Genomic DNA, 22,349 nt, shown 5'->3' with positions numbered 1-22,349 from the left:
GTCCCATATGCACCTAGGTTAAAACAATTCTCTCCAGAAAGTATTCTATAATTGCATCAAAAGTTACTTATTGCTCTATTAGCTTTAAAAAATGCAAATGCTTATTTTATTCTGTGTTTTGCTATGCTGTACCACTGTATAGTTCCTATTTTGGCTAGATACATATTTCCATCATTTTCCACACTCAAATCTCTCCTGTATTACTTATTATTATCCAATTCACTTCTCAATTAATTGTCCACACAATCCATATAGTCCATATAATCTGTATTTAGTCTGCACCATCTACTTTCAGTCCACCCAATCCACATAGTGCACACCTGTGGGAATTATTATGTAACCTGCAGATTAAATAGCTGGCATTTGTGGTCTTATCCCATTAGATGTCTGGCACCAGGTGAAATGTGATATTTGAAGGGACTATCCCTATGTGTATAGGGATGGGACCTATGATAATAGATGGGACTGTCCCATGTCAAATAGGTCTGGTCCCTAATGGCCATAGGTGACAAATTATGACATTTGTTTATAGTATGAGAAAACATGCATTGGCTAGGGCTTGAACCTGGGACTCCAGCTTTCATGGTCTGGTGCTTTACCAAGGCGTACTTAGAAAGCATACTGATTGGTTGCATGCCCAGAAGGTCCAGAATCACTGTACACGGGTGCCAATCCCATTGTGTTGTGATAATAGGTAGACCATGAAAAGGGGGATCTTAGCCCCAACCTTTTGGTGAGGATGATCAAGCTAAGAGCCCCAATTTTTTGGCTGCCTGAAGTGCACTTGAGGGTCACATATTTTACCAACAAGAGGTGAGTGTTGTTGGATGTTTTGCTAGACCATTATTAATGATGAGTATAGGACTGTTTACAAGTACTACTAGGATGTGTATGCAAAATATTAATTGGGGCAAATTTCCGTGGGACACCTGATAAAGTAACGCATATAGCAATACAAGATTTTGAGTTTGCACTGGCTTTACATTCCCAACTTCACCAGCCTTGTCTCAAACTGACTGACACAAAGTATGTCATGAAACCTAAAGTAAGTCTGTTTGTTTGTTGTACATTTATACATTCAATATATGAACTCTAGGACATAATATGCATAGCAAATATACAGCACAATTGCATCAACTCCAATTGTGCTACATTACGTGAAACACAAGTACAGCAAGAGCGCATTGAGACAACTTGTACAAAATCCGTAACCCAGCACCAGCCCACAAATATTTACATACTCAATACTTATTCCATCCATAACTACCACCATATACAGTCTGTTATCCCTGATCCTCTCAGAAATGTTGAACATACTGCAGGCAGCAACAAACATTTCAGAAATTTGTGCCATGGCTGTACAGCAGATTAAGCTGAAGAAGGCAGCTCAGAATAACAAAGACACTACTCACTCTTCAAATGAATTACCGATATTTGATTAGTGTAGAAATACACCCAGAGCCACTCAGAAGAAGAGAGCCAATCATTGAACCACCGACTCTCCACACCCATCAGCACCAGCACCGGCACCCCTATTGTATCCTCCGAACATGCCAGGACCTTCCCATTTATATCCACCCATACACTACCCTCCAAATGCACCACTCTACCCTCCAAATACGCTGTCAGGACCTTTGCACATGCCACTCTACCCTCCAAACATGCTAAGACTGCCCATACACTACCCTCCAAATATGTCAGGAGCTTTGCCCCATTCGCTCTACCCTCACTCACCCTTACAATATCCTATGATGATGTTGCCGCCACCAACTTCACAATTGCTTTTACCATATCCCATGATCATGATGATGCCTCCACCAAACTCCCCACAAATGTAGACTGTCAACTATGTGTGATTGTATATCCAAGAAATTCTGCTGTGGTATGGTTGGTAGACAAAACCTTACAGCGTAACCTGAATTGCCGCTCACCTTCCTCAAGTGGAGATATTTTTCTCTCTTGCAGCTCTCAAGTGTTTCTGCAGTCGGGTCAGCAGAGGCTGTGACTGTGGGACTTTTGACTTTGCGGAGGCGAATAAGATTGGTTCGGCAGAGGGTCAAAAATTTCAAAGTGACTTGCATGTCTCTTTCTCTCTTGTCAACGACCATCTAACAAACTTGCAGGTTAACATGATGTCCAGTTGGTTTTGATTTGTACCTTCACAGGGATCTGCAAATAAGTCTGATCGCATGCACTCAGCGACATCAAGCAGTACAAGCAGTTCAAGAGCTTCTAGTGCCGGTGGGGCACAACAAGGTTGTCGTTCACTTGCAAGTGTACCAGGAGGATGTCTGGACTGTCTGGCCAGCACCCCATCCTATCAAACTAGTGGAGTTGATGCCAATCTCCCAGCTATTTCATCAGACGAAGAGGTTGTAACACCACCTCCATCTCAATATTGCACTTCTGTTCGCAGAAGTCAGGCTGACAACGAGGATACTTGGGCACTTGCACTCACACCAAGGAAGACCAAGAAGCTGAAGATATATGGATCAGAGCTGTGCACTGAGTTAGGCTTGCCAGAAGGGAGTCTGGACTCATTCATTGGCATGCGTGACCCCATAGTATGGTATTTTACTTGCTAACACATTTTGACAGCTTGAATATATTTTTCACATGCTTCTGCACATCAAGGCTCACTTGATCACCAAGGAATCAACCCAGCAGCTTGGCAAATATAAGGAGTTTCTTGAGTCTGCCGACTTCAAAGTATGAAGTTTCTTCTTTCTTTTGTTTTTACTCTTCATTTCAATATCACAGGCTGTAATGACAGATCGCGCTATAGTTTGTATCATATCACCAAACATCTCAGCCTATGTTACTGAGATGTCAAAGCAAACAATGGTATGATTTTGGCAAGATATTTGTTCACTTTGCTAACTTATTTCACTTTTCTTAGATCTTCATCAAGGCTAATCCGACAATATTCAAGGTCCCACCAGGTGTATTTGAAGACCCTGAGCTCTATGAGTTGCTAGGCAGTATTGTACAAACAAAACTCGCTAGTGCAAGGAGCAATTTAAAGGGAAAGGTACGAGTTTTACCAGACCAACCTTTCAGAAAGAAGCTTAGTATTGTATCATGTTAGTTGTTGAATTCAATTCAAAATTACACCTACATTGTCAATATTTCCAAGAGTGCTGCTCCCTATGGTATTGCCATAAACAGTCCTCACTGGAGGAAAAATGGCCTTCTTGGTAAGCAAATCTTGCTTTGTTTACTTTTTAACCTAAAAATGAAATAATAATAACAGCGATGGTGCCTCCAAATCTACTACCTAATCAATGGAGGAGAGAAGAATATGCCTTTGTCAGCAATGTATTCAACAACACCGGATTCTGACCTACCAGTGGAAATTATCAGCTGGATCCACGAGATGGTCCAAGTAGAAGAATCAAATGAAGGTACTGTAGGGTTACATGATGCATCTCAAGAAGATGATCAAGGACAAAATGTTGAGGATAGCGGCAATGACCACACTGGCAACCACACCAGAGACAACGGAAACTACTTTACTGAGAATGACGGACCACTCAACCAGGATGCCACCAAGAGAGACGGAGATGAGCATGAGCCGTTTGTATTGACAGAGGCCGGTCAGACTGAGAATTCTGATGGAGTGAAGAAGAAAAAGGATGATGACTGGCGCCAGTTTCAGTGTTCTGGAAAATACTGGAATTTTGTTGATTATCATCTCCAGAAAATAGAAGTCAAGGCAAGGAAAAATGCAAAAACCCAGGCTGAATATCAGTTTGCATAGAAACAGTAAGTGCTACAATATTGCACTGACTAGCAGTGTATTTATTAACCATGAATTTAATTGTAGGGATTTTGAGAGGATTTTGCAGTGGGACCTCGCTGAATATCCTGGCCCAAAGAAGTTGTTACGCATGAAGTGCTTAATAAAGTCTGAGGGTTCGTCGAGGTTTGTAAAGAGACTTATCCGAAGACAAGTTCAAGAACGTAGTTCTGAGTGGAGGTTTTCCAACAGGAGTTGGTCTTCTTCTGAATAGAAGTCTGATCTTAGGAGTCTAGCTTTGTAAGCGTAAACTGCGTAGAATCATATTAGAGAATATTACTGCTGTTACATGGTATTTATAATGGAAAGGAATCGGTGATAGGAGTTAGGTCCTATCTAGGGCAGGTCTGTCTGTTGAGGACTAAGTACTATAATAGGTACTGTGAATGCGAGAGGAACGGAAGTGTACGTGAAGGAAATGAGTCATCGGTCCGATGGTATAACCAATGAGTAAAAAGGAATGAGTAGTCCTTAAATGTCCAATAGAGATCGTAACATTACCCCCTTACTTGCTCCGAATTTCACCGAAATTTGGTACCTTCGCCGTCCATATTGTAACTGTCATCGTAGCTGACATCTCCATGTAATCCTTCCATCAGAATCCTATCCTCGTCTTCCCTGCGGATGGGACACCAATTGAAACTATGTCCTGGTGCACGATGGTCACAGTCGGGGCAATAGTAGGCTTTGCAATAGTATGTGCGATGATCGCTCCAACCGCAGTTTTGGCAGTATGGAGCGTTGTTACGAACACCTTCATGGTATCTCCGTCGGGTGTTGGATGAGGTGTCAGATTGGGGAGTGGTGGGATCGTCATTTCCCAGGTCGTACGTTCCTGCGTACAACTGATCGATCATGGCTGTGTCGTCATCTATGTTGATTGGGTTAGAGGGAGAGCCAGTTTCAGGCCTGTGCATTGCGCCAGGCGGACTGTCTTTCTGTCCCTTCGACATACAAGACTGCCGTTTTGATGGAGTTCTGGCGGCGGGGATCTGGAGTATCACCTCTTGCTGGCTGCGTTGGGCTCCTCGTCGGTTCATCAGGCGACGGGTTTGGGCGTTTGGCACTGGTCGAGGTGGAGATGATGGGGGAGACAGTGGTTTTGGGTTTGACCCAATGGAACGGGGATTGGAGTGGCTCAACTCTTGTAAGATCGGGCTGGTTGGGACGGTGGGAATATATTTTTCCTCCGACGGGATGGGCGTAGGTCGATGGGTGATAATGTGGTAAGTGCGCTCCGGGGTAACACTGGTCTGGTCTGGGTGCGACAGGGACCGGAGGGACAAACCGGGTGGAGGAGTACTCGTACAACTGTCTCGCTCTATCCTTGTGCGAGCTTCGTTTAGCAATGTCCTCCCGCCTGATTCCAAATATTCCTTTGCCGAGTCCATCTGCCCATTCGAGGAGCTCATCCTCAAGCGTCGTTCCAAAAATTCCAAAACTAACTTTTCCATCCGGAGTGCCCGACAGATACTCAAGTCCTGACTGTTGAGCCGCGAATGCTCGCTTTCCAACGAATGTATTGAGTCTATGGCTTTTAGGAGTTCGTCAGCTATGAGGTCTATGGCAAGGAACGTATGCATGGAAGAAAGAGCGTGATACGCATGGGGGCAGCGTTTTTTGGTCTCGTAAAAGAGATAGGTATAGGCGTCTTTTGCTGACATTAATTCTATGGTGTCAGTGATGTCAGCTTGGTCGTGTCGTTGCCCACGGGCAAAAGACACTTGTTCGTCGGCTAGCAAGTTGGTGTCACCCGGTATCGAGTAGGTGGTGATAGGGAAGCCGGTGGAGTTAGAAGTAGACATGTTTTGTGTTGAGAGACAGAGGATTGTTGGTAGTGGGGCGATTGTCTCTTCAACGCAGCTTGTGGTCCTTCTTATAGGCTTCCAATATCTCCGCAGCATTAGTTAAATGTTCTTCCGGTTCCCATGAGTTTTCGGAATGAGGGTAATGGCGCCATTTAATCAGGTAGTGGCGCCTGCGTTTCCAGGGTTTGTGTCTAAGAATACTTTCTACTTCATATTCCTCTTCTTTGTTGACCAGGTCAGGTGGTGGTCGGATAAAGTTTGGGCGGTGAGTGTTGGTGTCCATATACAGCGTGAGAAGGGATGCGTGGAAAACATTGTGTATCCTCCAATGGGGAGGTAGGGATAGTCGGTAGTTTACCGGGGAAATCTTTTCTTGGATGCGGAAAGGTCCGATGCATTTCATGTTGAACTTCTTGTATTTGGTGGCTTTTTCTCGCAGGTTGGTGTTCTCTAACCACACCTTTTGTCCTTCGGAGAATCGCGTGAACTTTCCATTGTTTCGTTTCATCATCTTGCTTCTCGCGAGTTCGTGTGCTTTTAGGGCGTTTTCCCTTGCCCTAAGCAGTTCGGATAATTGTTTTTCCACTGATGGAATATTTGTGGATCTGTGTTTAGTCGGGATTCCTCGGGGTTCATATCCCATGAGGAGGTAGAATGGTGATTGGTTGTTTGTGGAGTGTGGTCTTTGGTTGTGACAGAATTCGGCGGTTGTAAGGTATTTTGCCCAGCTGTGTGGTTGGTTCTGGCAAAATATGCGGAGGTAGATCTCCAGTTCTTGATTGGATTGTTCTGTTTGTCCATCCGTCTGGGGATGATACGCAGAGGAGAGTGCGGTTTCAATGTTCAGGAGTTTGTGGAGTTCTTTGGATACTTCAGAGGCGAACTGTGGTCCTCTGTCGGATATGAGTTTATCGTGCAATCTGAATCATTTGAAGATGGAATCGTGAAAGATTCGTGCGGTTTCAAGTGCGTCAATGGTTTTATGACAAGGCAAGAGGATTACCCCCTTACTAAGTCCTTGGTCTACCACGACCATTATACTATTATATCCTGAAGATTCTGGTAAATCAGTTATGAAGTCTACAGATAGGTACTTCATTGGTTCTGCGGTTTTTGGGGTCTGGTTTGGGATTAATAGTACGGTGGTGGGATGCGTGTTTACTTTCGCTTGTTGACATGTTGCGCATCCTTTCACGTATTCTTCCACTTGTTTCATCATTCCTGGCTACCAATAGGCCTTTATGATCAACTGGTAGGTTTTGAGCCTACCTGGGTGTCCTGCGGGCAGGGAATCGTGGTGATCTTTGATGATCGTCTTTTGTTCTTCTACTTTGTCAATCAGCAATTTGTTTTGATAAAAGAACTGTCCTTCTTCTTTTCTCCAATTGTCTTTCTTGGTTCTTCCTGGATAATTATTGTTTGTGAGCATGGCTTGCTCGACTGTGTTTTTAATCGTTCGTGTGTGATACAGGAACGCTGAGGCGGGTATCATTGGTGTGTCATCGTCATCTCCTTCTGTTTCGACGTATAAATCAGATCTTCTTGAGAGTGCGTCGGGTACCACCATGTGGGTTCCTGGTACGTGCTCCAAGGTGTAATTGTATTGTGACAGTTCCAGCTGCCATCTTCTTTGTCGTGGTGTGAGTTTCCTGGCTTCTTGCCAGTACGTCAGGTTCTTGTGATCTGTCAGGATTTGGATTGTGTGGGGGCTTCCCAAAAGTAAGTGTTTCCACTCTTTTAAAGCTCTCATTACCGCTAATAACTCTTTGCCGTAGATCTGATAGTTCTTCTCGGCGGGGGATAGAGTTTTGGAGAAAAATGCACATGGGTGCCATTGTCCTTGGTCATCGGGTTGCATTAATACAGCTCCTGTGGCGTGTTTGCTGGCGTCTGCAGCAATTTTTGACGGTTTCGAGGAGTCGGGAATTTGTGTTACGGGGGATTCAAGGAATTTTTGTTTCATTAATTTGAAAGCGTCGTCTTCAGTTTGGGTCCAGTTCCACTTCCTATCCTTTCCTAGTAAGGCATTCAAGGGTCTGGCAAGGTCAGAGTAATGACCGATAAACTTCCTGTAGAAGTTTTCATAACCTAAGAACTTCTTTACGCCTTTGGTGTCTTTTGGGATTGGCCAATCACAGATCCCAGTGAGTTTGGCTGGATCCATTGATACCTGATTGTGGGAAACAATCATTCCTAAGTATTCAATGGTTTCCGCTTCGAAGGTGCATTTTTCTAGTTTTAGGAATAGGTCGCTATCACATAGTCTTTGTAGAACCTGTCTCGTTCGGATTCGGAGTCTTTTGATGTTGGTGTCAAAGATGAGGATGTCATCCATGTATATGATCATCCAACCTTCATCAATGTAGTCTTTGAATTTGTTGTTCATCAGCCTTTGGAATGTTGCCGGTGAATTGCACATGCCGAAGAACATGACCGTTGGTTCGAAAACTCCCTTGCTGGTTTTAAACGCAGCTTTCCATTCGTCTCCTTCTTTTATCCTTATGTTGTTGTATCCCCAACGTAGATCTAGTTTTGTAAAGATGGTGGCTCCTTTCAATTTTTAGATGAGGTCGGGTATCAGGGGTAGTGGATAGGGGTCTTTCACAGTATATGCGTTCAGTTTTCTGTAATCTTGGCACCGTCAGAGTGATCCATCCTTCTTGCCGATGAAGAAGAAAGGGGACACCTGTGGCGACTTGCTCGGCCTGATGTATCCCTTTCTGTAGTTTTCCATTAAGAACTCCGTTAATGCTTCGTCTTCCTTTGGTGCCAATGGGTATAACTTGCAATTTGTTGGTACAAATTCTGGTTTCATGTTGATTGCATGATCATATTCCCGTCGCTTGGGGAGTCTTTCCGACTTTCTTTTGTCAAAGACGTCCAAATACCCTTTATATTCATTCGGGAGGTTATGCTCCTTCTTATCTCCGTGTATTTGCGTGTGTTCCATTGCCGAGTTGACCTTTAATCGAATCGTGGTTCGAGGATAGGGTGTTTGGTCGGATACGTATCTATGAATGGTTTCATACATGTCTTCGTTTACTGCAGTTGTCCTGATTTTTGTTTCCGTGGTTGTTTGGTTCATCCTAATGGAGTGTTTGTCCGAGTTTGGTAATTCCTTGTCTTTCCAGTTAATGACGGGATTGACTTTCCGTAACCAGGGAAATCCCAGTAATACGTCTTCTCCGTCTAGTCCAGTCAATAGGAACTTTGTGAACCTGTTTTGTCCTCCTGCATCTATCCTCTGATAGGTGCAATGCATAATTTTTCCGTTTTTGTTCGTGGTTCTGTCAACATTTTTACATGTTATAGGAGTTGGGAGTTTTTGGAGGGGGAGTCGGTGTCTGATGGCGAATTTGGTGTCCATGAAGTCGTCTGTAGCTCCTGAATCTATCAGGGCTTTGGTTCCGATGGTTTTCTGTTTCAACAAGCAATCAATTCGTAAGGAGTTGGCATTGATTGTTGCTATTGTTACAGTTGCCATTTTCGACGGTACTAACATTGGGGTAGTCCATCATTTTAAAAACCCTTGTCTTCCAATTCTTTCATCGCCTCTGTCCTTTGATCTTCTCCTAACTCCCTCCACATCCTCATGATGTTTTGGACCCTGTCTTCTTCTACCACTGTTTTGGTGTCATCTTCCGTTTCGGTTTGACGTACCTTTCTTTCAGGAGTTTTTCCTTTGTTCCTACAATTCCTTCCTATGTGTCCTTTCTCGTTACATATGAAGCATCTTCCCTCTTTCCTCCTTGATTCTTCTTCGTCTTTGGTTAATCTTTCGGTGCTAGTGGATGGTCCACTTTTGCAATTTCTGTCGTTCTGTCTTTCTTTGTTTCTGGCGCCCCACGCTCCTTCCGAGATAGTGTTGGCACTGATCCAGTTAGCGTCTAGGTTCGCTACTGTGCTCATCCAGTCTTCAATGATGAGTAGTTCCTTTCCGGTGAGTGCCCCGCGAAGGAGGGGTGGCCGGATAGCCTTTTGATAAACCATGATCATGGCTTCATTGTTGATGCCGCTTTTCCCAGCATCTAGCATGAACCTTGAGTTAAACGCTACTGCATTTTCTCCTTGTTCCATCTTCATTTTCATCAAGGCGGCCGAGGCCGTTCCTTTGACGTTTGCCGTTCTGAAACTGGCTGTGAAGGTTTTCATGAAGTCTGCCCATGTGGGGTAGGCATTCTTCTCTTTGTATTCGGTCATCTTGGCTTCGCTCCATGAGGCGGCGTTGCTGTCCTTCATGTAGCTGAGGGCCACATATACCTTTTTCTTGTCGGAGTTGTAGATGGTGTCATTGATATCAAAGTGTAGATTGATGGACAATATCCACCTTTGGGCTTTATCTGGGGTTCCATTGAAGTCATCAATTTTCCCGATCATCGTGGGTTTGGGGGCTGCAGCGTTAGACATGGTGTGTGGTGGTGGGATGTGGGATGGAGCAGGTGCAGCGGGGAGTATCTGTAAAGTGGGAGGTGGTATCAGGTATTGGATATCAGTGGTCTTACCTAAAATGTACTTATATCTATGCTCTTGATACCACAATGAAATTATTGGTCGAGTCAATCCATTCATGTGTGACTTTGAGAAAATGAACATCATAGTATACTGACCTACAACAACCCTCTCTTTTGCAGCTCTGCTTGATAGTCTACCCACATCTCCTGAGCAATTTTATGTAACAACAAAGAGTTAGTTACACTGGTGCACAACTCAGACAAGCAAAAAAAGTAATGAAAGGGAGTGGTTACCCCTTAAGATAGGACTGAGTTAGTTGTGGGTAAACAACAGGAGGACTCGCTGAGGAGTCTCCTGGATCTATTGAGATTTAGATACTACTACAGCATTGTTTGTACATATATACTATACAGTTGACGGAGGCAGTGGCTGATGACATCATGGGGCATAGCCTGTGTGACCAGCTCCACTACATCAGAGACTTTGTAGCTAAAAATAAGGAAAAGGCAGCACAGTGCGAGAAGGTGGAGTTTTGAAAAAAGATGGAAAGTGCCGCATGGCACAGTGTGTAACAACTACAAAAGAAAGTTGAAGAGGAGAATGAAAATTAAAGGTCCAAAAATTGTGTATCGTAATATTTTATCTTTTTGGCTGTTTGCTGCAAGATGAGCTGCCTCTGATATTACTTGATATGAAAGCTCCCCATTATCACCATTATCGGGTGTGAGAAGATCAGTGTTTTTGTTGTTGTCTTCGTCATTGGTCGGATTGTGAGTACGGATGAAGTTGTGAATGAAGCAAACAGCAGGTGGGATGAGAGCCTGCACAGACATGTCGTATTCAGGTGCAGCCTTCAAAATTGAAAACCAGCGCTTCAGAACGCCAAAGATATGCTCAATGGTGTTATGAGCCAATGCATGGCGCAAATTGAAGTACTCTTGCGGGTTCTGGGGCCTTTTAGAAGTGAGCTTAGTCCAAATGTATATATTAGGGACTTACATGCGGTTTCCACGAGCGTATTTAGCCAGGTGGTAGTGCACACCTCTGTAGGGGACAAGGAGCTGGTCACATGAGGGAAATTCCACATTGGCCAGATAGTATTGGCCACGGGGTATATACAGATCATGGGAGCGGGCATCATAAAAGAGACTGGCATCCGCAGTGGACCCCTCCCACCCACTAAGGACATATGTAAACTGCATGTTGAAATTGCAGCACAAAAGGCAGTCCTGCAAGAACATGCCCTTGCAATTTTGCACAGCATCACACTCTGCAGCCAGAGGGCTGCAGGCAATATGAGTGCCGTCAATTGCACCAATGATGTCCTTAAAGTGGAGAAATTTTGGGTTGTTGGCAATAGCAGCTGGTGTGGCCTCAGTGGCCTCAGGAGGATGTACATAGGAGTTGTAGATAAAGTGTTCAGCAAGATGGCGGGTAGATAGACCAGTGACGCAGGCATACAGAAAGATGGCGGTTTGTTCCTCCAGCATGACCATGCTTGGAGTCAGTATACCTGTGACTCTGCAGGAAATCGATAAGCTTTACAAATACTTCTTGCCGCATCCCCAACTCAGTCCTTATTTGATCAGGATGACCGTTTATTAATTCTCTAACCCATCCATAACCCGTCAGAATTAAGTTATGATATGGCCTTCATCAGAAAAAAACACTTTGGCTATATAGACTCTAGTAGTACTATAGTTGCAAATATAGTTGTCATAGTGATCATAGCTGCAATAGAAACCCCAACATCTATTCAGGAACAATGAGCTCTTATAGTACACTTATAGTTAGCTATAGCCTCTTATAGAACTTACAGCACTTACAGCATATGGCTGACTATATGAGCTATGAGAGAGCTTGTGGCTGATTTCAAAAAAATCATCACACACACAAGGTTTGAACTCTCAACCTGTTGGTCCGCTTTTTTGCTGACCAATCAACCATACATTTATCTACTACACCATAAAGGCTTACAAAATATACTATACATGTGTAATATATTGACCTTTTATGGACTTATCATTTTTTTTTCTACACATTGTCACAACTTATACTTGGATAAAGCATTACTATAAATATGTACTATGGTATTAACAGCTATATAGGCTATTAGAGCTATAAAAGCCATTATAATGCCTTGGCTAGCTATATAATATTATACATGTGTGCTCAAACTTATAGTATTATAAGAGCTATAATAGCATTTATAGTAATGCCTCTGCTATATAGCACTATCAGAGCTATAATAGTATAAACAGTATTGCCTCTGCTATATAGTACTATTAGAGCTATAATAGCATAAATAATATTGCCTCTGCTATATAGCCAAAGTGTTTTTCCTGATGTTGGCCGTGGTTGCTACTCTTGCCCCTCAGCAACTGTAACAATTAAGAGTTAGTTACTCGGGCGCACACAGGAACACACTATAAAGGTAGTGAATGGGGAGTGGTTACCCCTTAGGCTGCAGAGAGTTTGTTGGTTAACAACAGGAGGACTCGCTGAGGAGTCTCCTGGATCTATTGGGGTATATATATATATGCTAATACAGAGTATTTGTACTTATGTACTGTACAGTTGATAAAGTCAGTGGCTGATGATGTCATGGGGCCTAGCCCGCATGACCAGCTCCACTGTGTGGGAGAGTTGTATCTAAAATAAGAAGAAGGCAACATGGCGTGAGAAAAAGGAGTTTGAACAAAAGGGGAAGTGCCGCGTGGCACCATGTGTGAAAGCTAAAGTATACAAGGTTAAAGCGGAGAATGAAAATGAAGGAAAGGTCCAAAAATTGTGTTATCGTAACAGCAACAGCTTGAGCTGTTGCAACAATCAACTGAACAAGGATTGATATGAACCTCGACATCTGCAGGCCATATCAGAGGATCTGTTGTCTAGTCAAGGCGATCTGTGAGTCGGATGGGGCTTGATTTTTGTCCTCTGTTTCCGGACTATGAATTTCTTCTATTTTGTCCATGCGATTAGAATCAGACTTGATATTGAGCTGCAAGACGAACCTTATAATAATGGCTAATAGTGCTAACTAGGGGTATGTGCAAGAACTTTGCGGCCTGTGTATTTTCATTCTCTGCTCTAACCGGGAGAAGCTGGGCCCAAGCAAAATTTGATTTTTTTGAAAAGTGAGAGTTGCCGTACAAGCTCTTATATCTAAGCCCCAATCCTGATTAAGCTCACAGTTGCGTGCCTTATACTCTCCACATATCTTTGTCCTGTTGCCTCAAAAGTGTCATCAGAAGTACGTATTTTGTCCTCCCTCCTTATGTTGGTTGCTCATGTTCATGCCACACTCTTCAGATAACAAAACACTATGAATACTTTGAACAAGGACCCATGTTGGTTTAACTATCATGATGATCATTACTATGCGACTTTAATATCTTTACCTGCTCTTGCGTTGCTCAATGTTATATCTGAGTTATGCATAGAATGTGCCCAAAATTGAGTGTCAAGTGTCCCCACTATGTTTTTGCACTTTGTGTATGAGAGAACATGTATGGCTTTGATGCCTACTTCTGATATTGTGGCTATGAGTAGACTGTCACTTGATGTGTCCCATTCAACAGCAATTAGCTGTTATTTTGCTGATTTGTATGGTCCTGACGTTTCTGCCGCAATGAGAGTGCCTCCTGTGGCTTTATCAACATTGTCCACAATTCCCGAAGACACCTTTGATGCCTGTGGTATCCGATAGATTGGTTTGTCTGCATCGGAACTTGTGAAAAGACTGGAAAGACTACCTAAAGAAGATGTGGTCAAGTGTATTTGAGCCATCAACGTTGTACATTGTCCTTCGTACAATGTCCGATCACGTTGACAGTGTTGTTTGTTGTTGGTCCAGCACCTGAAAAATTGAGTGCTGCACTTGATATCCCTCAATGATGTAATGTTTTATGATGCCGTGCTAGCTTGCCCGCCTTTCTTCCATGCTTTTGATAGTTCTTGCGGCGATTGTCTGACCCTCATCCTCCAATACAAGTATGGCAACTGCGTCATCAACTGTCTTTCAACCGCTGTGATGTTGACCCGAGATAAAAAGAAATTAGCTCACAGGGACAAGAAACTTTTGGATTTAGCTGACATCTGCGAGACTGAAGCATGGTGCGAGGCCTCTTGGCCGGAGTTGGTTCCCCACAACATTGTATACAAGTACCTGAACAACTACATGGAGGACTCAAAATAGACCCTTGGTCATATTTGTGCTGTGTGTTGTCAACAAGTTCTATTGTCGTCAAAAATGCTTGTCTCCCTATTCACTTGGATCTTCTAAGTGTCTCAGATCCTTTTATTGTTGAGAAGTGTGTAGTTCAAAGTCCATTTACTGAGTTTATATTTGGATGTCCATTTTTACAGGGTGTAATGCTACATAAAGATGATATTCAGTCTTTGTGCAAATCAGGTGCTACACTGAAATGTTTGTGCAGAATGCAAGTCTTCGCTTGTGAAGGCCAAAATACCGCGTTTTGTGCTTGCAAATTGTTTATACTGTGGTTGTTTGCCAGAATACTTTGAGGACCTGATATGGGTCAAAGAGATGGTATGTGCAATTTATCGCAACACTGCTCAGATTACATGATTATATCAGTCCTCAGACCCCTCTCAACCCAAAGTGTTTCATGGTAACATGTGCGCTCATGAGATGAATGTTATATCTACTGCTTTGGTACTTCCTCTCACTCCTGCTGACATTAATGGAATGCTGAGCATTGTGTTTGTTGGTCCCGGAAAGTTTGATGCCAAGAATATGCCCAATGTTCAGGATATGCAAGAGTAAGGTGTGGAGATTTCTACTTTGGCTGTGATCACACAACCAACTGTATTCCAGCATACCTCTAGATGAATCCATCGTGTCCCTTTATCCTGAGGATAGTCATTTGCCCAGTATATGTGATTGTGTGATTCACAACAACAAGAGTGATGCAAAAAAACTTTCCAGGAAAAGACTACTGGCTTCAGTGAACACCCCGTGAGATTATTGTTGCACACTCAAGAGCCTGTTACATTGATGGAAAAGATGGGTGTGTTGGACCCAGAGTGTTCCAGTATGTCCGGTTGTACATTCACAACGGCTACACTGAGGAATTTATTGCCTTCAAGTTCTGATCCTCAGCCTGACCTGGTTCTGTCTCGTAGCAGCATTGCTGTACCTGAGTACAACAATCCTGAGCTTATGCCTGGTATGTGCCCTACATTGTTTCCTTTTGATATAGGTGGATTTGATGATAACAAAAGGCCAACACCTCTATTGTTTCAGCAACAGGCACAGTATTACTTCAGAATTCCTGACAAGTCACTGAGATATCACCATTCATTTATTTTTGTAGTTCTTAACATCATCCAGCGTCGTGCAGCTCATTTGCACACATCCTTTGTTGTTAAATGCCCACATTTTGTTTCCATAGCAACAAATTTGACAGCTGTATCCCCTGATACACTACAGCGTTTAGCATCTCATCTCCGGAATGAAGGTAGGTATTTGGACTTGACTGTACAGGATCATGCTGCACTCAATTTGTTGAATCAGGTCAATACAATTCATCAGGAAATTTACATGTACCTTAGGCGTCGTATTTTTAATTGTAAGCTATGTCAAGCCATATCAAGCCATATCAAGCCAACAAAGGCATATAAGTGACACTAAGGCCAAGATAAAGCTGTCAGATATATTCTAAGACTAAAATTATGGTCACAAGACCAAAAAGCCATTATAAGTGGTTAAGAAAGACTAAGATGAATTTGTTCTGAATAATGACTAATAAGACAATTAAGACTAGAAAGTGATTTTGAACGCATTGTGATCAATAAATTTATTCACATAGAATGAGTCAAAAGAATCAAGAGAGTTGTCACAGTTGATATCTTTTCCTATCAAAGCTTCACTAAAAACAGGCATCATATGAGCCGCTCACATGATGCAGTCTGTATGGATAACCTGAAGTGTAGGTGAGCCATCCTCATTGTAATCTGGATGCACAATCCACATCCCAGTGAGCTCATCACATTCATCAGCAATGTGGAAAAAGCACTGCACTAATGCACATGGGTAGCAAACTCCTCGATAGGAAAAAGAAAAGAGTAGTAAAACACAAACAACATCAAGGCCTGCATGCCAGAGAGTGTTGTGTTGCGTTCTACAAATACTGTGTCATGCCAAGCTGGACCTTTTTGCCACATTGGCGTTATGCAGATCACTTCACGATGCATCCCATAAACACCACTTTTGTCACTTGGTGTGTGGAAATATATGGTTGCAGAGTGTACCACTGATATTTTTGTGTTGGGGGAAAGCCTGGGGCAACCTCTCAAGGGAACATCATATGAGGGGGAGCATCTGGGCTGTCCAGATGTTCCTGGCTGTATAAAAATTGTCGGATGTGCTCTACAAAGGACGGTCGTTGGATTTGTGCTCCGAGTTCTTGAGGTGTTTGCATGTAGTTAGGTTCTGGTTGTAACAACCAAGAGTTTGTTACTCTGGCGCACAACTAGAACCAACTATAGAGATAAATGATGAGGGAGTGGTTACCCTTTAGGCTTCAACAAGTTAGTTGTGAGGATACAATAGGAGGACTTGCTGAGGAGTCTCCTTGATCTATTGGTCTATATATACTACTACAGGTTTGTTTGTACATATGTACTGTACAGTTGATAAAGGCAGTGGCTGATGATGTCATGGGGCCTAGTCCGTGTGACCAGCTCCACAGGGTGAGAGACTTGTAGCTAAAATAAGAAGAAGGGTAGTGCAGCGCGAGAAAGAGGAGTTTGAACACAAGGGAAAGTGCCGCATGGCACAATGTGAGAAAACTACAGTAAAAGGTTAAAGGTGAGAATGAAAATTAAAGGTCCGGAAATGTGTTATTATAATACTAGTTATGTACATAATTAGTTAACACAAATTTACAAGACCACAAAAACTTACGGCGCCAATGTCATGCACCAAAGTTGATTGGTAGCATGGACAGGTGTCAATGACAAAGCAAATATTCAAAAAGACTTGCCTTTGCGCCACACAGGTACAGTGCCACGTGGAATAGTAATTAATATTGCCTTTTTCAATCTTGTGGCTGATCAGCACCACCTCTATTAGGCAATCCAGTCGTGCTCACCTTTGCTTTCCATTCGGTAAATTTCCGTGTTTCGGCATTTCGGCAAATTTTTGCATCACCACTGGCTACACATTGCATTGCGCCCTCGCCTTCATCGTTTCCCTTACTCCCCTTCCTTTGCCTAGCCCCACCATTGGCCCCTTCCTCTTCTTTTTATTCTCACCCGACAATTGTTTCTGGATCCCCATTCTAATCCACCTCTTTGTCACCTCCACCCTCCTCCTCCTCATCTTCTTTGCTCCCCCACCATTTCTGATGTCACCACTTCCTATCCGCTTCCGTCACCAATCCGTTGACTACCACATGCCACTGCTGATATCAGCAAAGCCCTGGCAGCCAGTCCAAATAGGGCAACAGGTCCATCTTCATGACATCAATCTGCCATCATATACTATCAAAACATCAGTCGCTTGTCTTGCCTGGTTAGACTGGTTGGAGTGTGGGTGGGTAGTTTTTGAGCTGGAGAAGGTTCATTGCTATCCCATTCACTTTGGTACACTTATCTTTTATCCATTGTCTTCGCTACAGCTACACCTACCACACGCTGCCTGGGACTCACTTGTTCCAAATTGGAACTACTCCTCTCCCTCCCTCGTTTGTCCAGGTGGTCCAACACAACCAGTCCATTGGTAAGGCCATGGAACCGTTGGATTTGGACTAGGTGGTGGACCGGTGGCTCCAGTTTCTTTTTTTTCAGCAGAACATTTATTTGCAGTGCAATTATTTTGATTTTTGAATCATTTTTATGGACACATATTTTTTTAGAATGCAAAAAAAACAACAAGAAATCCAATCCAGACTTCTTCTCTAAATCTTAAGTTCACTACTCTGCTACTTGTGATCCAGTGTAGTCACAACACTTCCCACTGTTACTACTTTTGACTGCTGTCATTGTCACTCGTCACTTTTGAAAGTGATTGTTATCCCTTTCAATTAGAGTCCTTCTGAGCACTACAGTTTGTGCGTCAGGAGCCTGCTATCACTGGGAACCTCATTATTTTATCATTCTCAAACCTACCTTGTGCTAAGATTAGCAAGGTAGTACTCATCCTATATTTGTCTCAAAAAGCCCCTATTTTCTATAGTTCAACTATCCCTCCTCCTCAAAACCCACACCCATACATCTCTGGGTTTTACTTTGAAGGATCGTCATACATACCACCCCATGAACAACCAGAGCACCCACTGTTCTAGGAGGCAAAACCCATAAACAATTTTTGTGGAATCTGGGAGGATTTTGTGTTAGTTTGTTTTGTGTGTGGTTTTCTAACAACAGTTCTCATCATCAACACCAAGTACCTATGATCGTGTAACTGACTGTCACTGGTCCTCCTACAGGCCCACTTTCAGAGCTATCCTCGTTGATGTGGGCTTGGTTGCTGGTCCTGACTTCATCAGCATCTTCTTCTATGTCCCTAAGATCTGAAAAGAGTTAGTTGACTAACCATGTAGTTACACAGAAGAAAAAACTTACCTTCAAGCTCTAAGTCAGCATTGGCCAATGCATATGTTAGAATATCATCCTCAAGCATCCCTCGGCTTGTAAAATCCACACATGATGCTGCTAGCTTGTTAAAACGTTGGTTTGTAGTAAGCATTTGTCTCAAGGCTTCATAACAGCTGGAACATTTTGAAGGTTCTTTGACGGCCTTGATGTGCTTTGCCTCAGTGATAGACAAACAGAGGCCATTTGGGGCCCTAAACTGACAAATGAGGAGAGAGTAGTGCGTGAGAGAATGTTGGCAAGGGAGGGAGAAGCCAGTAGGATGAACACCGAGGGTCTGGAAAATAGTTCAATGCTGATGGAAATGTACCAGTGCATCTTTAACTTTAGCAATTGTATTGTTGTCTTGTATTTAACAGAAGTTTCAAGATGCATGGAAGGTGAGTACAATGCCATCAGGTACATGACCCACAAGCGCAGGAAGAGAGACCTAGGATAGTTAATTAGTCACTATGTGAGCAATATGGGATAAATATACCTTCATCAACACTTTGGAGTCATCCCCCGTCCATTGCTTGTATCCACAGCCTTGGGGAAACCTGCGTAGACCAGGATATGATAGTGCAGCAGCAATACTATTGTTTGGGGGCTTGTAAGTATGAATTTGGAAAGTCAGGAACAACACTACTTACCAAGAGTCAATATCATCTAAGATTTGGTCTGCACATTTTCTGCCATGTGTTAGGACAAGATATTTGTCCACATATAAGACCAAATGGTCTTTGAATGTGCCTTTGATGATTTGGTGTAAGAGATCAGGGGAGAGTATCTCGTGAATATCGGCACAAGGGAAATCATTAGTAAATGGCTATAGAGGTATGGACTTTATCTCTTATGGCATATTAATGGAGAAATTTCAAAGTATGTACCACAATGTCACCCACTATTCCATACTCGTCCCACAGTACACTAAGTTAAAGGCACTAACCAAAGCTTCTGTGTGACCTTGAGTCTGTCAAACCCTTGATACATCTAAGTTATCTGTCATTGAAATACATCTGCAGAGAGAAAGTTAGGACCACCAAAATCAATACCTATAAGTTACTCACTGAGGGCACCAGCCTTGTACAATATAAACCAGAAGGACTTGTTCAGGATAGTCTGCAATATATGGACCAAGACCATATATTACTTGTCTAAATTGAGCGGACATCACACTACTTCAGGTGTTGTCATTCCTGGCTTGAGATCCTGCAGGATATGTCATGCAGAGCTATGAAAAGCTGCAGTCTGAATTTGCAAAACCTTGGATTATTTGTATATTTTTTTGCAGCTAAAATTCAGAAATTAGCCCATTCAATGTTTGAAGAAAGTCAAAGACATACTCTTGGGAATAGAAAGAAACCCAAGAAGAGCGACTGCATTTCTATGTGCCTGATGCGCACTATTATGTACATTACCTATAGATATATAAATTGGATAGAATCTGTTTTGTCCTGTTGCAGCAGAAACAGTTGTTTTATCACTCCCAAGGATGATTGGGATAAACATTGATCCATAAGTGTTGGCATCTTAAGCTATTTTGTCTGCATGTTTTCATGCCCAATTGCCAGACATGAAATAATGGTATTTCTGCTTGCTTGTGCTGTCATACTCACATATGGGCCTGTAATCAAACCATCCTGCAGAGTCTGGATTTGAAAGAATATTTCTTATGATGGCGTGTGGGCTGCAAAACCAGACTTCATAAGATTTAGTCATCCAGTCAGGGATATCAGTGTCTGGAAGTTTGCTGTTGTAAGCAAACATGAAAGATTGCCAATGAATGTCTCCAAGTGATGGTGGATCAATAGTCCTATAAAGGTCATCAGCACTGGCAAAAGGCACACAATCTTCCTGTAGGCCGTTTTTGATGAAGGATGCATGCCAAAAGTCCATGAGTGTATTAATATCCCCTGAGGACACCTGTGTCTTCTTATACAGCAGTTCGGCAGCTTCAAATTCAATGCAATCACAATATAGTGTCCAGTTGTCCTTGGAGGGATTTCGCAGTGGAATAGGCGGCTCTCCTGCAGGTAGATAGACACCGTGTTCATCACACGGCAAACCTGAATAAATAATCAAAGATTGAAATAGTAAAAAAACAGAATAATCATCATTAATGAACAGATGGTATTCAAACTCAGGATCTGGCCTTTCCTCATGTGGAGGGATGTCCTCGTCACCATTTTGCACAGGTTCTATGTCCTCATCATACATCTGATCCTCATCCTCATCCTGTGTTGCTGTGTCTTCTATATCCACATCTTTTTCTGTCGCATCCTGTATAGCATCCTGTTCAGTCTTGTTCTGAGTCAAATTTTGATGCTGGAGCTGTGTAGTGTTCAAAAAGGACAGGTGGTGCATCCTTATGTGCTTTGTGAGCCCACTTTGATTATAAAACCATCGTTTGCAGCCCAAGGTGTCACAACAAAGCAACTTGGCATTGTGAGATTAACAGGATTGTGATCTGTGGGTTGTGGAAGTTGAATACATTGGATGTAGAACCAAAAAAGAGAGACGCAGCTACACATTGTTACATTTTCTGAGTCACATTACCCTGGGGGTGCGACAGGCTGTTAGCCACACCACAAGTGCAAAAAGTATTTTCAAAATACTTGCTCACCTATTGATATGTACCCCATTTCCATTTCTCACTTCTACCTCTTGCCTTATCCTCTTAACTATGAGCCGACCAATCACTTGTGCCAAGAATACATGCCAGCACCCTGGACAAGTTGTGTTGGACTCTCAGCCCAAGTGTCAGACACAAACCAAAATAGCAGAAAAAAGAAAAAACAAAGCCCACAACGACGAGATGACCACACTTGCTATCAGGTGGGCACTTTTAGCTCTGGCAAAAGAGGAAGACAAATAAGCAAGGGAAAACTTAGCAGCAGAAAATCCAGTTCCACCTCCTTATTGTATTGATTAATCACATTCTGTATAGCTTGAGACCAACGCTGCAAGCCTTTACTGATCTGTTGTCGTAGTTTATAACCTGTCAATAAAAATTAGCTGACAATGTTTTATAATGATAAAAGTAACTACAAACCTGTACCAGATAATGATAGCTCTGAAAGCTCCAATAATTGCATAACAACCAACCATTTGAGATTGTCTAAAGCTGTTTGATATTTAGACTGCAATACTTTTTCTTTGTGCTGGGCGTACTCTTGTCCCCCAACCCAACGCTGCTCAATTTGCAATAATACCTCAAAATACCCTGTCTGTGTATGCCGTATCAACTCAAATATGGGCTCCAGTGAGATTAGACTGGATCTGATCTAGACTCACAGCTGTAACACCGGTAAGTAGATTGTTGGCTGCTCCTTGAGCACTAATCCACTCCTGCCTAGATTTGCAAATGTCAGCATACTAGCGAAGATTCTACTAAGATATCACCTATTGTTTCTCTGTAAGATCATCCAGTGCATGTACATAGCAAACATGAAGCTGATTGCAGACTGGAAATTGTTTGGATGACTCAAGATAGTTCTTTTCCTCTGTGTAAAATCTGTTGAAGTCAGTGTATCAATTTTTAACTTTGCCTTGATGGTTTCGAGTTCTATGGCTAGAGTTTGGACCATGAGGAGAGCTTCACAATAATGATTTTGAAGAAATTTGCCTATAATATATTATATTTTGAGCAATGTGTAGTGGAGATGAATGGAAAAGCACTGAGTGAT

The 22,349-nt window shown here is 42.7% G+C and overlaps 5 protein-coding genes across 5 annotated transcripts; 1 reads left to right on the top strand and 4 right to left on the bottom strand.

Annotated features, from left to right (window-relative positions):
* Window positions 1-1,078: 1,078 nt before the first annotated feature.
* Window positions 1,079-2,081, bottom strand: SERLADRAFT_404680 (uncharacterized protein; the record flags this gene model as incomplete). Its single annotated transcript, XM_007312388.1, has 6 exons — window positions 1,079-1,148; window positions 1,242-1,263; window positions 1,318-1,356; window positions 1,413-1,664; window positions 1,735-1,846; window positions 1,932-2,081. 6 exons carry the CDS (start codon window positions 2,079-2,081, stop codon window positions 1,079-1,081), a joined length of 645 nt encoding a protein of 214 aa, XP_007312450.1.
* A 108-nt stretch (window positions 2,082-2,189) lies between these two features.
* On the top strand, window positions 2,190-3,760 carry SERLADRAFT_432137 (uncharacterized protein; the record flags this gene model as incomplete). Its single annotated transcript, XM_007312387.1, has 6 exons — window positions 2,190-2,564; window positions 2,599-2,709; window positions 2,761-2,844; window positions 2,900-3,031; window positions 3,089-3,197; window positions 3,351-3,760. The coding sequence occupies 6 exons, from the start codon at window positions 2,190-2,192 to the stop codon at window positions 3,758-3,760; spliced, it is 1,221 nt and encodes a 406-aa protein (XP_007312449.1).
* Window positions 3,761-4,320: 560 nt separating this feature from the next.
* SERLADRAFT_432136 (uncharacterized protein) lies at window positions 4,321-5,604 on the bottom strand (the record flags this gene model as incomplete). Its single annotated transcript, XM_007312386.1, has 1 exon — window positions 4,321-5,604. The coding sequence occupies one exon, from the start codon at window positions 5,602-5,604 to the stop codon at window positions 4,321-4,323; it is 1,284 nt and encodes a 427-aa protein (XP_007312448.1).
* A 3,154-nt stretch (window positions 5,605-8,758) lies between these two features.
* Window positions 8,759-9,025, bottom strand: SERLADRAFT_340644 (uncharacterized protein; the record flags this gene model as incomplete). The annotated part of the gene is made up of 1 exon (XM_007312385.1): window positions 8,759-9,025. A coding segment is annotated over one exon (267 nt), but the record flags the coding sequence as incomplete, so codon positions are not given.
* Window positions 9,026-15,844: 6,819 nt separating this feature from the next.
* Window positions 15,845-21,027, bottom strand: SERLADRAFT_364517 (uncharacterized protein; the record flags this gene model as incomplete). Its single annotated transcript, XM_007312384.1, has 13 exons — window positions 15,845-15,953; window positions 15,984-16,176; window positions 16,236-16,424; window positions 18,652-18,880; window positions 19,070-19,111; window positions 19,160-19,256; window positions 19,314-19,489; window positions 19,643-19,679; window positions 19,731-19,817; window positions 19,927-19,954; window positions 20,007-20,192; window positions 20,280-20,690; window positions 20,730-21,027. The coding sequence occupies 13 exons, from the start codon at window positions 21,025-21,027 to the stop codon at window positions 15,845-15,847; spliced, it is 2,082 nt and encodes a 693-aa protein (XP_007312446.1).
* Window positions 21,028-22,349: the final 1,322 nt, after the last annotated feature.

The sequence above is a fragment of the Serpula lacrymans genome (assembly GCF_000218685.1).
Source record: "Serpula lacrymans var. lacrymans S7.9 unplaced genomic scaffold SERLAscaffold_1, whole genome shotgun sequence".
NCBI classification, from domain to species: domain Eukaryota; kingdom Fungi; phylum Basidiomycota; class Agaricomycetes; order Boletales; family Serpulaceae; genus Serpula; species Serpula lacrymans.
Note: the sequence above shows the minus strand (reverse complement) of the source record. Positions and strands in the feature narration are given on the sequence as shown.